The sequence below is a fragment of the Gobius niger genome (assembly GCF_951799975.1).
Source record: "Gobius niger genome assembly, chromosome: 7".
NCBI classification, from domain to species: domain Eukaryota; kingdom Metazoa; phylum Chordata; class Actinopteri; order Gobiiformes; family Gobiidae; genus Gobius; species Gobius niger.
Window position 1 is genome coordinate 9,681,613 of NC_136858.1, and position 12,679 is coordinate 9,694,291.

At 43.7% G+C, this 12,679-nt stretch overlaps 1 protein-coding gene across 1 annotated transcript; it reads left to right on the top strand.

The window, feature by feature from the left end:
* The first annotated feature begins 10,048 nt into the window (after window positions 1-10,048).
* Window positions 10,049-12,319, top strand: LOC306965489 (E3 SUMO-protein ligase EGR2-like). Its single transcript, XM_079559968.1, has 2 exons — window positions 10,049-10,358; window positions 10,583-12,319. Exons 1-2 carry the CDS (start codon window positions 10,172-10,174, stop codon window positions 11,608-11,610), a joined length of 1,215 nt encoding a protein of 404 aa, XP_079416094.1. The 5' UTR covers window positions 10,049-10,171; the 3' UTR covers window positions 11,611-12,319.
* Window positions 12,320-12,679: the final 360 nt, after the last annotated feature.

Here is a 12,679-nt window from a genome sequence, read left to right on the forward strand (position 1 = left end):
TAGTTTTCGCAAATGGAGTGAAACTTTGAATCTGAATATTTCTCTGCATGTGGTTTGATGTATGAACGTTTTTTCGAGCTTAGACCTTTTGATGTGCAACTGATTCTAACATTAGCTTAGCGCGTCAGATAAGAGTTTCTGGGTGAGATGAATGTTCCTTGTGTGTTTAAACGTGCCTTGTGCACTGAAACTTGATATTAAGAGTCATATTGTAAATCTAATAACCATATTTATCTAAAATTCGCGAGTACACATCGGGCAGCACAATACACTGGCATATTAGCGAAATTAGCCTTATCGAAATATAAAAAGTGACGCAATACCGGTATCTCAAGAGGCTACAAAATTTCACAAAATCACTATGGTTAGCACGTTTTTTGCTAACGCAGCCTTAAAGAAAACCAAATGGAAACTTGAAAATGTGCAAAAGTTTTGTTATAGTCATGAGTTTCCCAATTTAGCTACATTTTAGCCTTGTGTTGGTGCTAGTTGAGTTAGTTTAACGGGATTTGCTGAAAAAAAAAAAAAACATTTAACACAGCTTACGAATATGGCATTATTTCTTGTATTCCGCTGCCCTAACCTTTTCCCTAGCTCGTTCAGCTCGAGTTGCGAGCGCACAGAAGTGTTTCGCCCTAAACTTCGGTTGCTAGCGGCGTTCGTTAAGGCAAAGACAAAGCTGCGTACGGAACAAACGGCGCGGGTGACAGATGATTAATCGGCGTGGTGGGGTCTGGAGGAGCCGGCTGGACCCCCGGCCGACACCCCCGAGGTCCGCGCACAAAACGAACACCCCCCATGGAGCCCTGAGCGCCCGGAGGAGCGTGGGCGAAGGGTGCACCAGGGCCACCGTCCCACAGGGGAGAGGGGGAGTGAGAGGGGGGGCGGGGCAGCAGCAGACGCATTCAAGACACACACACACACACACACACACACACACACACACACACACACACACACACACACAAACACCCTGTGATTTCACATAAAAGCTTAACTCGCAGTATAAGGGTTAGACTTTGGGATCATTCCAAATCTCGGCATAGACTGGAAAGTGGAAGTTGTTCGACCAAATGGATGTTGTTCGATCGATCGTATTCATTTGAGACGCAGGGGAAGAGCATTGATCAATTTTGAGATGTTTTTGCTAGTTTTGCTTGCTACGATGTTTATTCCGTGGCGATTTTTGACGACTCGCACGTTGGATTTTGTCACTCCAACATGGCCGCCCTCCGCCGTGTTTCCCACGGGTATCCATTCACAAATATTGACATCCCTGGTATCCACGTGACGCATGGAATCAAGGAGACAAAAAGAGCTTTTCATCTTACTCTTGCAACTATATTGTCACTGAATTAGCTCCGACAGACTCCAAACTTTCCTAATATTTTGAAGTTTTTTTGGAGTGATTTTGCAATATCAAATACCTAGCCAAGCAATATTTTCAATTTTACATATTTTTTCACTACTTTCTGGCTCATTCAAAAACTAAACATGACAATTGTGTCATATTTCACAATTGTAAAATGCCTTATCTTTTATATGAAAACATGGAATTGCAGAAAACGTGCAATACATTTTTTCTCCAATATATTAAATTTATATAGCTACATTTTTACTCGTTTCTAAACAATTCGCTCTTCGAATGGTCCCAATAAGCAAATCGATAAGTCTTCAGTTTTTTAGGACAGGGGTTCCCAAACTTTTCAATCCACGAATCCCAAAATCACTCTGCCAACATACAACAACAATAAGGATTTGTTTTTGATCCAGCACACTTTTTCAGACTGGGATGTGCGTGTGTTGGTTTTGAAACACTGCATAAAAGTGAACACAAGCGGCTGGAATTTGAAATAGATTTTTGTAATACATATGCTGTTTATTCACTTCGCCTCATTAGATGGGCGCGCATGATCCTTAACAAGGACTTATGTTTGCTTGACTGACGGATTGCAAGAAATACCTGACTGGGATTTGGGAAAGTCATTTCTGCCCATCATTATGATACTTTCTATCTGACACAGCGTGACTGATGCAACTGTTACTACCTTTGACACAATCTGATGCCTTTAGGCGTCCCAATCTCAAATAGTGTGCAGTGGAACCAGAGCAAATAAGAATTAAGGTTTACTAATTGTTTTGTTCATTGTTTTTTCTTCTTCTTTATTACAATGAAACTACAATGTGGACAAAGGGGAAGCCGTTTGATTAGAATTAGTTGTGGTCCAAACTTTCCTTAACATATTTGCTCGGGATGGGCCAAAATATCGTTTTGCAATATATCGCAATACTTCTTTGTTGTGATATGTGTATCATATCGGAAACCATGTATCGCAATACTTTTGATTCTCAACTCAGATCCACAAACAAATATACAAATGTTTCTCAAAGATGGTTTTGTTAAATCCAGGTTTGGTGCTGATGAAACGAAAGAACCAGACTTTTAAAATGCTTCTGCCATTTGCGCTTTTCAAAATGTTTTAATCAATGTCAGACTGATTTATAATTCCACATGCAGAAAAATATACAAACAACTGGGCCGCACTCAGTAGAGGTCAGATATATAACTTCACCTCTATTATATTAAAGTTAGCAACTTCAATAAAATGTTTACTAGGCTTTTTAGTTGAATATGCTTAAAGTAAAAAAAAAAAAAACAGCCTTCATCACAGCTTTCTTTTAATGGATTTTCATTTATTTTATATATATTCAATTAAAACAACAACAAAGAAAATTCAATTCGATTTTTAAAGTTTGCAGTGGGCCAATTAAAAGTGGGCCGCAGTTGGCCCACTGGCCGTAGTTTGGGCACACCTGATTTACACATTTTGGAAACTCAACTTGCGCTTTCTTATTTAATCAATTCAGGGTAAAATATTGCAGTTTGTCATAATTAAAAATCATACATTTAACACTTTGTGCACTGGAATATATTGTATCGCAATACGTATCATATCGGGCCCTGAGTATCGTGATACATTTTGGATTGTATCGTCCCTGCCTTAACATTAGCGTCACGATTTTTCCCCAAGGACGGGTTCATATAGGTACGTTTCGCAACTCACGGTGTCACTTTCATAAAGTACATTTGGTTCCACTACTAAAAAAAATCTGGTATAGTTCCTTTAAAGCAGTACTAAGTAACTCTTCCCCCTATAGGCCATAAGCGCAACTGCAGGTGTAGTAGCAAGTTACGATTTTTTAATTTTTTAATTGTCTTGGAGAGTAAATACTATGCTGGCAGGAAAGGCGAAGGGAGAGAGGGTTACTGTGCATCCAATTATACAATGGAAATATTTTTTTTCTCACTCAAACTTGGCTGTAAATACTGTTTAAAGTGACGTTAGCCCGCAGTTAGCTTTGCCCGTTAGCCTGTTAGCTTCTTCTTCGTGATTCCACTAGTGTGTATTGCTTTCTCCGGACCGGTGGCAGTCAAGTTGCAAACATGATTTTCTGGCCAGAGACACCAGGGGGAGATGAAAGACCCTCCAATCATCCCATAAACACTTGTATTACCCCCACAGGGACTACGGAAAGGATTTATTAAGGTAAACACGTTACTTAGTACTGCTTTAAGTCCAGATTGTATTAGAACGTTTTCTGGTTTTAGTTTCAATGTTGTTGACTTAATACATGTATATGCAGCAGCATTCAAATAGTATTATTGATATGACATGACTTTAGGAATTGTACAGTTTTTGTATTGAATGTGCAGTACAATTGACCGGACTTGTTTCTTGAACAGTGAATTTGTTGGGTTTGGAGCACTTTGATTGAAATGGAAGAAATGTAATTCAAAGTGTGGCATCTGGAGCTCAGATCTTGTTTCCATCTGTCCTTTATTTGTTATTTTTTTTGATTGAGTTTTTTCAGTCAACAAAAATATCTGCCTAATTTGTGTTCAATCAATCTTCAATCGCAATAGAATTGAAATTTGGACGCAAAATTTGAAGAACAATGAACACATATGGGACAGACGTGTATCCTTAAAGGCCCTGGAATAGATTTTATTTTCTATATGTGGATTAAAGTTTGTTTGATTCTTTAGTACATATGTGTGCATCTAATTATGAAGCGTTTTCATCTGTTGTGAACTATCAGCCTGATTGTTTACATCACTGTGTCATATTTTACTCCTGCTTTCAAGGAGCTTTAATCGGCAAACGTATCGCTCTCTAACCATAGGTGAACTCCCGTTACGTAACCCCCCAGCGCGACGGGCCTTGTTTGGGTATTGTGAAATGTAAAGTGTGTAGGAACAGCTACAGGAAGAAGGCAGTGTTAGCGGCGCGTAGGAGGGCACCGTGCGCTCCTCTGTGAGCGCGTCGATGTGTTCGCGAGGCTCCATCTGTCACGGGGTGGGCGGCAGGCAGCCACACACAACAGCATTTTTGTAAGTGTGGGCGTCTCAAAAGGCTTCTTCACACGGGGCCCGCTCCTCTCTCCCCGAACGCTCCCTCGCGAAGCATCAGAGCACGCTTCAAATATGCTGCCGCTCACTCAAAGCTGCCGTCGGATCAGCTGCCAGGGATATGAGAAACAAACGCCGGATTCCAGAACAATCGGTGGTGGTGGCAACTGCTTGTATTATGTAAATGCCCATTACCTTTGATTACAGAAGCCACTAAATGAAAATGTTAAATGTGGTCTAAATTCACTCCTGACTTTCCTTACATCGCAATTCTGCACAGGGACGTGTAAACAAGCAGCAACTTCCCTCTCTCTTGGTACAGCTGTGTTTTTTAAACTATTATGAGATCTACACATTTCATCTGTTGAAACGCTGAAGAGGCACAAAGAGCCCCCACACCTGCAGCACAGAGGAGGCGTCACAAGAGGAGCGACAGGAAACAAGGAAAGGACAAAGGAGAAGATGGTGAAAGACTGTAGTGAAGCGGAGGGAGCTGTGCAGGAGGAAGAGGAAGGCGGAGGTGGAGGAGCTGACCAGTGCAGGACACCACGCTCTGAAACACGGACAAACCCAGTAGGCAGTGCTCGGGGAAGGCAATATGATTTTTGATTTATAAACTCTTTATAAACATTTTTTTTTTATAGTAACAAAAATAACACACTGAACAAGAATGAATATAATAATTTATTCAACTTTGTGGTAATCAACACAAAAATAGTTTGAACTACAGTACAGCAACTAACTTTATACATTCAAAAGCACAATAAAACTTCAGACAATAAAAGTAAAATAGCAACACTAAGGTTGGTAAAGGCTTGTTGTTAATGTTGCTGTTTGGCATCTTTTCTGAGACGTCTCGCTCATGACGTCAAACTGCTGTGATATGACGCTCCGTCACTGTCTGACCCTTTCACAATAAGAGTCTTATTAATAACATACAGTGACTAACGGTGATAAACAGCGCATTTGTGAACACGGTCCAGGATTTAAATTAGACAAATTAGAAGGATGCAGTGCCTGACAGAACTGCAGGACTCCCCATCCTGCTCAGGTCTTTATATTGTCATATTTATTTATTGTTTTATTGCAGCCCTGTGAGGCAACTTCTGTTGTGAAATTGGGCTATACAAAACCATTAAACTTAAACTTAAACAGGTCGGCCCACAGCGCCTCAGGACGAACACCTGAACACAATTTTGTTGCACGGTTGCAATGACAAATACAAATTATAGACATATTTCACAATTGCAGGGTCACTTTCAATACAAGTAAATTAAAAAAAAATACAAGTAATTCATTTTGAAAATTCTGCTACTGCTTAACAGAATGTTAAAAATGAAACGATCAAGCTCCTCCCCCTCCCCTCCGGATTGGACTGGTTGACAGGAAAAGCTCGTCATATTGGTCAACGCGGGATAGACTGATTAGTTGCTGAGACTTTACAAAAAATGATATATTATGACATCAAAATGCGAGACCAGGTGGTCTTGCATTTTATAAAATGTTTTATATTTTTATAAAATTTGTAAAACATTTAGACTTCCAGAGACTATCACTTATCGCCTTAACCTTATTCCTGGAGTTCAGCATTACCCAAATCTATATAAGCTTCTCGACTCGAGAGCCTCATTTCGTGTTTTTGTTGCCTTTTTTGTGTGTTATTGCTGCTTTTCCGGCACATTTTTGTTGTGTTTTTGTTGTATTTTTCACAGTTTTGGTTGCTTGCTTATTCCTCTATTTTTTGCCTCATTTGAAAACAAAGACCTTGTAGTTTCTGAAAAAATGTGTAAGATCAGTGTGAGTAAAACACAACTTAGTGGAAGGAAGGTAACTGGTTAAAAGGAACTGATAAACCTTTCCTGTTTGCTGATTTTTAAGTTTAACGCTGCATAAAAATGAATGAACCACAACAGAGAATAGGGAAGTGCGATGCTGTTCCTATTTCGGTCGAATATTGTAAAAGCAATAATACGGTAATGATTCAGGAGCATGTGACCTTGACCTTTCCCGTGCTTAAAATAGTTTGTTTACTTGCCGAGTAGACATGGAGTCATTGTACTTTGGGCAATGTGACAAAATCAAGGCTACACTCCTCTGCATGTTCTCCTCATACTGGGTCACAGGTGAAGTGTAAATACATGGAGCAATTTAATTTTAAGTTATTCTATTTAAATATGAGATCAGTGTTTTGTCAACTAAGACTATAACAATACTACGGTGACGCACCTATTTTTAATGACGATAACGTTACGACAGAAGAATGAAGAATATCACAAAGATAGTTTTTTACCATCTAAAGAACATAGCCAGAGTCCGCCCCATTCTCGGGCCGACACGGAGACGCTAATGCATGCTTTTATCACCAGTCGTATCGACTACTGTAATGCCCTGCTTTCTGGTCTTCCCAAAAAGAGGATCTCAGGTTTACAACTTTTACAAAATTCAGCGGCTCGTGTCCTGTGACACTTTTACCTTATGAACCTTCATGGTCCCTTCGCTCCTCCGGCAGGGGTCTCCTAGTTATTCCTAAAGTCAACAAAAAGACTCATGGTGAGGCGTCTTTCCAATATTACAGCCCTCGCCTCTGGAACCACCTGAGGTGGAGCTCAGGGCTGCAGAGAATGAAAATGTTTTTAAGAGCAGGCTCAACACCCACCTTTTTAGTTTAGCTTTTAGCTGACAAATCTATTTATTTAATCCTAATATATAAAATATACATATGGGAGGTTGTGCCAGGCGTATTGTTTTAAATGTTGTAATCTGTAAAGCACTTTGTGATACTTTTCGGTATGAAAAGCGCTTTATAAATAAAGTTTGATTGATTGATTGACGAAAAGAGCTAAGAATAGCTCTTTGGAGAATAAAACTTGGCATTTTATGAGATGTTTATGAGGTTGACGAGATGAAAATGTGAGAAAGTAGCTCATCCGACTGTTCGCAACCATGTGTAGCAGAGTGGGGGTTACTATAAAAATAAATAAAATAAATATGTTGCCACAACGCCACCCAGTATAACTGGGAAATACCTTAAAACAAGTCTAAGGCAAGTTAACAAGTTAACAAGTTCGTTAAAAAGGACCGGGCAGAGGCAAATGATTTACAAAAGCATGTTTTGTTTTATTACACCAATTAAGTTTGGTTTCTTATAAAGTTCATTTAGGACGTTTCCTTCTTTAAAAGCTGGTTCCAGGACGTTGGTACAGAAGAGAACAGGTTGACAGACATACAGGCAGGGGAGGCATGATGGTGCTGCAAAGACCCAGGTAGCGAAAGCGAAGCGAGACACCCTACGAGCCCGCAGACCCCGAACCACGTCCAGCTATACGGCACCACTCGGACCGGCATCAGCAGCGCATCGAGGCATGGAAGTTGCATACAAAGTTGATGGCCTTAAGCCTACGTCGCTGGCTTGACGCTCACGACACGACGCACAACCAAGCAACCCCAGACTAGCCGCTAGCGAAGCCCCGCAGCAGGTGTGACGTCAGAGAGGTGAGAGGGCAGGTGATAGCGCACCCCCTACGTGCCATTGGCTTAATGCAGGGACACCTACCCCACCTCACTACACATGCATTGTAATATTAATAATGGACTTAGGGAGCGAGGCTTCCCCATAGGGTTCAGCGTGGGCTGGCTGAACCTCGTTCATGCTAGCAATTTGACTGCACTTTTGGAGCCAGCTCCATCATTTAGAATAAGGCAAAAAGTAAAAGGATGAAAGGACGATGTTGCACATGTTAAAACAAACACGTGGAGGTCAGAATGACAACCCTGTGTTCAATAATGGCTTAAAGGGATATTTCAGGATTTTTGACATAGTGCCTCATTTCCTAGTTATCCAGAATGTTGCTGATTTCTGGAGATCTTTTTTTTTGTAATTCATGCAGTTCTTATATTTGAAGAGTTTCGTGATGCTAGGCTAGCGCATTTCTATGGTATCAGCTAACCTGTATTAAAAACAGTCTGACACACTCCACAGTTCATCTGAGGCAAATCACTTATAACACCAGACTAACCATATAAATGTCTGTGTTAAGAGAAGCATGTTTGAAATATAACTGACCTTGTATCACATGAATTACTGCATTTTGAGGGACTATTTTCTCGCAGATCACTCCACCACTGCGTAGCTTATACAACCACGAAGCTGATGCTGCTCAAATATACGTTATTTTAAATGCAAAATGGTTAAAATTATTCTATCGACACAGACATTTATATCTGAGCTCCTCTCATCGTGGGTAGACGAGCTCCTCTCATTTCCCCACGCTGAAGAGACTTTGTGATGAGTGGGTCTGTGCATATAGGGATGTTCATTTGCTGATCCAAAGGTCGACAGGTTTGAGTTCTATCCGGTGCATCGGTGGAAACTTACAGCATCAGACGACCACCTAATGTAACCCAAGATGGCGAGGTCGGCGAAGGCACCAATCATTCATTGTTTCAGCAGTTTTAGATTGTGAGACAGTGAGAAAGGCAGAAACGCTGCAGGTGAATGGTGAAAACGTTTTACATTCAGAGATATCTATTTGAAACTCTCACGGTAGATATGAGGGGAAAGAAAGTATGGCAAGTTTTCTGTCATTCAAGATGAGGCGTTTGGTTCCTAAAAATGCCAAAAATTTCCCATCTTTTCCCTCCCAAGGATGGAAAGTTTGATGTCTGTAGGACAAATGTGGAGATCGCACCAATTTGAGAAAAATGGCTCTTGAAATGACAATATCCCAAATAAATCCATTACGAAACTTTAAATCAGTGAATACTTAAACATGTTTTTGTGAACATTAGGGGTTTTCTTTTGTTTCCAGGTGAACATTTATATGTTAGAATTTGGCCCAAAACTTGTATACTGAAAAAAGTTGAGTTCTGTAGTGTCTCTCCATAAAGCCCGTGGAAGAGCTTGGTCGCTTCTAACTTCACCCCGTTTGGAGCTATAGGAAAATACTGGGAGAGAAAATGTGTTCTGTTCAGACTGGGGTTTTAAAATCTAATTTGAAATATTTTGGCTACACCTTTTCCCAACACAGGCCATTCAAAGTGGAAGAAGTGTCGAAATGCCTCTTTAACCACACAGACACTCAGAAATCACTGTTCTCCAGGCGGTAATCAACCCATCCATCCGAGCGCGCTGACAATAGTCCTCTCCCCCATCCTCCTGACAGCGCTTCGACAAAAACAAAAAACAAAAAAAACAACAACAACAGCTCCGTGCCGCCGGTCTAAGTGTGTGGGCTCCGCTCCGCCGCTGCTGGCACCGCTCACACTCGGATACCGGCCATATACGCACACGGTGGGGCATCCTCGCGCATCACCGCCACCGGACACGCCTTGTATGGAGGGGGGGGGGGGGGGGGGGGGGGACACCGGAATTCCGAACCGTGCCGCTGCAGCGTGTTGTCTGTAGGTACCGTTACGCACGCACGAAACAAATGTAACAAGTTAATAAAATAAGTAATAAGTTAATAAAAAAAGGTCATGTTAAACCTTCTGCCGTCGGTGTGTTTGTTTAGTTTGTAAAAGCAGAGCGCGTCCCCTTGCTCCTGTTTGCATTTCGTCACATCACAGCGTGTCATCCTATTTACGGAGTTCCCTCTCCTTAGTCCATATTTGGAGCGTGACGCACGGGGGACACCCTGAGATCCCCTTTATAAGCATGGACTCGAATGGCCAGGAGCTATTTACTAACGCGTATACACGAGGAATAAAAGGAAACTAATGATGGAGAGCGTGTAGCAAAGCTAAACGGAGCTCAAGGGGAGGATGTTGCGAAGCGAAGTGCTCGGTTTGAAGGCGAATATCATGACGGCGAAGATGGGAGACGAGATGTGCGCGTCTCTCGGCGGGCTGATGGACGCCATGCCCAAGGACATGTTCTCCGCAGAGGGGATGGTGTTCAAGGAAGAGCCCCTGGGGGAGGAGGAGGAGTATGGGGGGAAGAGTGGAGCCGGTAAGTCACGCGCGGGACCGGGCTGGCAGTGTATAGAACATTGTAGTGTCAAGAGAAAATGTGGCGCTTATGGTGGAGAGTCGTGCGTAAAAGTCAAGTGACGTGTTTGATGGTGATGTGTGGTGCGCAGTGTCCCAATAAGTCTCTATATAATTGTATATACTCAGTCTTATGGTCTGGTTGTCTGTGTGGTCCTAATGCGCGTGCTCGTCTCTGTCTCTCAGGTGCGCTCCTGTTCGGTCAGAGGGACGTTCTTGAACCACCTGTGCACGCGGACCTCACGCACTACGTGGCCACTTTACGCACGCAGCCGGTGGCGTTTACGGCCAAGTTCTCCGTGGACTCCAGAGGCGCACGTGGGCCGTGGACACCGGAGGACTTCATTAACGTGGTGAGCGCGGACATCTCGGTCCCGGACCTCAGCGCGTCTGCGTCTCCGTGCGCGTCTCCACCGGACACGTACCAGTCCTCCTCCGGAGGGAGCGCGGCAGACGCAGCGCACGCGGGGGACGGCGACATGGCGCACGCGCAGCCTGACCTCAGCCACATGTACGCGCCCCCTCACGCACACCCCCACGTGGTGCCGACCTACTCGTGCAGCGGGGACATGTACCAGGACCAGGGTGCCTACATGGCATCGTCCGCCTGTGCCATGTCCTACCACGCGCCGCAGCCCACGGTGGACGGGGCCGCCCTGCTGTCCTTCGTGCCTGAGTACGGAGGCTTCTACCCCCAGAGCTGCCAACGCGCGGAGACGAAGTCTCTGCCGTACTCCCTAGAGCCACTGCGCGTCCCGCCGCCCCTCACGCCGCTCAACACAATCCGAAACTTCACTCTGGGCGCTCCAGGCGCGTCCACAGACGGCCCCATGGCCGCGGCCTTCCCCGCCCACCAGAACCTGCCCCTCAGGCCCATCCTGCGGCCGCGGAAGTACCCCAACCGGCCCAGCAAGACGCCCGTGCACCAGCGGCCGTACCCGTGCCCCGCGGAGAGCTGCGACCGCCGCTTCTCGCGCTCGGACGAACTGAGCCGCCACCTGCGCATCCACACCGGACACAAGCCGTTCCAGTGCCGCATCTGCATGAGGAACTTCAGCCGCAGCGACCACCTGACCACGCACATCCGCACGCACACGGGCGAGAAGCCTTTCTCCTGCGAGCAGTGCGGCAGGAAGTTCGCGCGCAGCGACGAGCGGCGGCGGCACATGAAGATCCACCTGCGGCAGAAAGACAAGAAGGCCTCCAGCTCCTAAACACCCCCCACAGTCACAGTCACATCTGACCTCTCCTCACACAACACCTGAGAGCCTGTATATGCAAACCAGCAGTACATAAACACACAAGAACACAGCATGAACCTCCCCTTACCCGCTTGCTTTTGTTCTCTTGGGCAAGGCATTGTGTCTGCTTACATGTGCCGCTTACACACTCAGGGATTCGGAGTCCAGGTCACACGCAAGAGGGCAAAGAAATGCAAAAAACTGGCCTTATGCAAACTACAAAACCTTTCTGGAAACCCATTTAGCACATACTTAAAACCCATTTGTAGCCACTGACTCAAGTTTTAGAAAGAAGCGGCCCTTTCACTAGTCACCCCACACACCAGACTGTTTAAACGAGGAAAGCAGTGATGTTTTATCTGAATTCGAACTTCAATGCAATGGCAGACTGTTCATTCCCACTTTGTAGATGCAGTTTGTGTTTTTGTTTTGTTTTTACAGCCTTATATATATTATAAATGAGCCCCGCAGGACGTTCTGAGACTGTAGCCTGATAATCTGTCCCTGAACGGGGAGAGATGACGAGTATTTTTTGAATGTTTGTATATCTTTTTTTGGTTTACGAGAGAAATCGCTGAAGGATAAGTTTCTATGTTGATTGTTTTTATGCAAACAAAGTCGAGCACGGAGCTTTTTGGATCGCGTGCTTGACGGATGATGCTTACTGTCGATGCAATTAAAAGTTCACTTGTAACAATCGTGTGGGCCTCTTGTTCATGCAGCGGGATACTAAGATTACCAGCTGTGACCCAAACAGCAGTATTTCTTACTGACACACTTACAATATGAAAGACTGTCATTTCCCTCAGATTATTGTCCATTTAAGGCAAGATGCTGCAGGTGAATAGGGAAACCTTTTAAATTTCGAGGTATCCATTTGAAACTTTTATTGTAGTTACTGACATAAATATGAGAAAGAAAATGTATTGAAAGTTTTTGATGTTTTATGCCTTAAAATGCCCCAAATTTCACATATATTTGGAATCTGAATACGGATCAATCCAGGTTTAAATTTATGGTTTCATAACATATTAGTTACAAA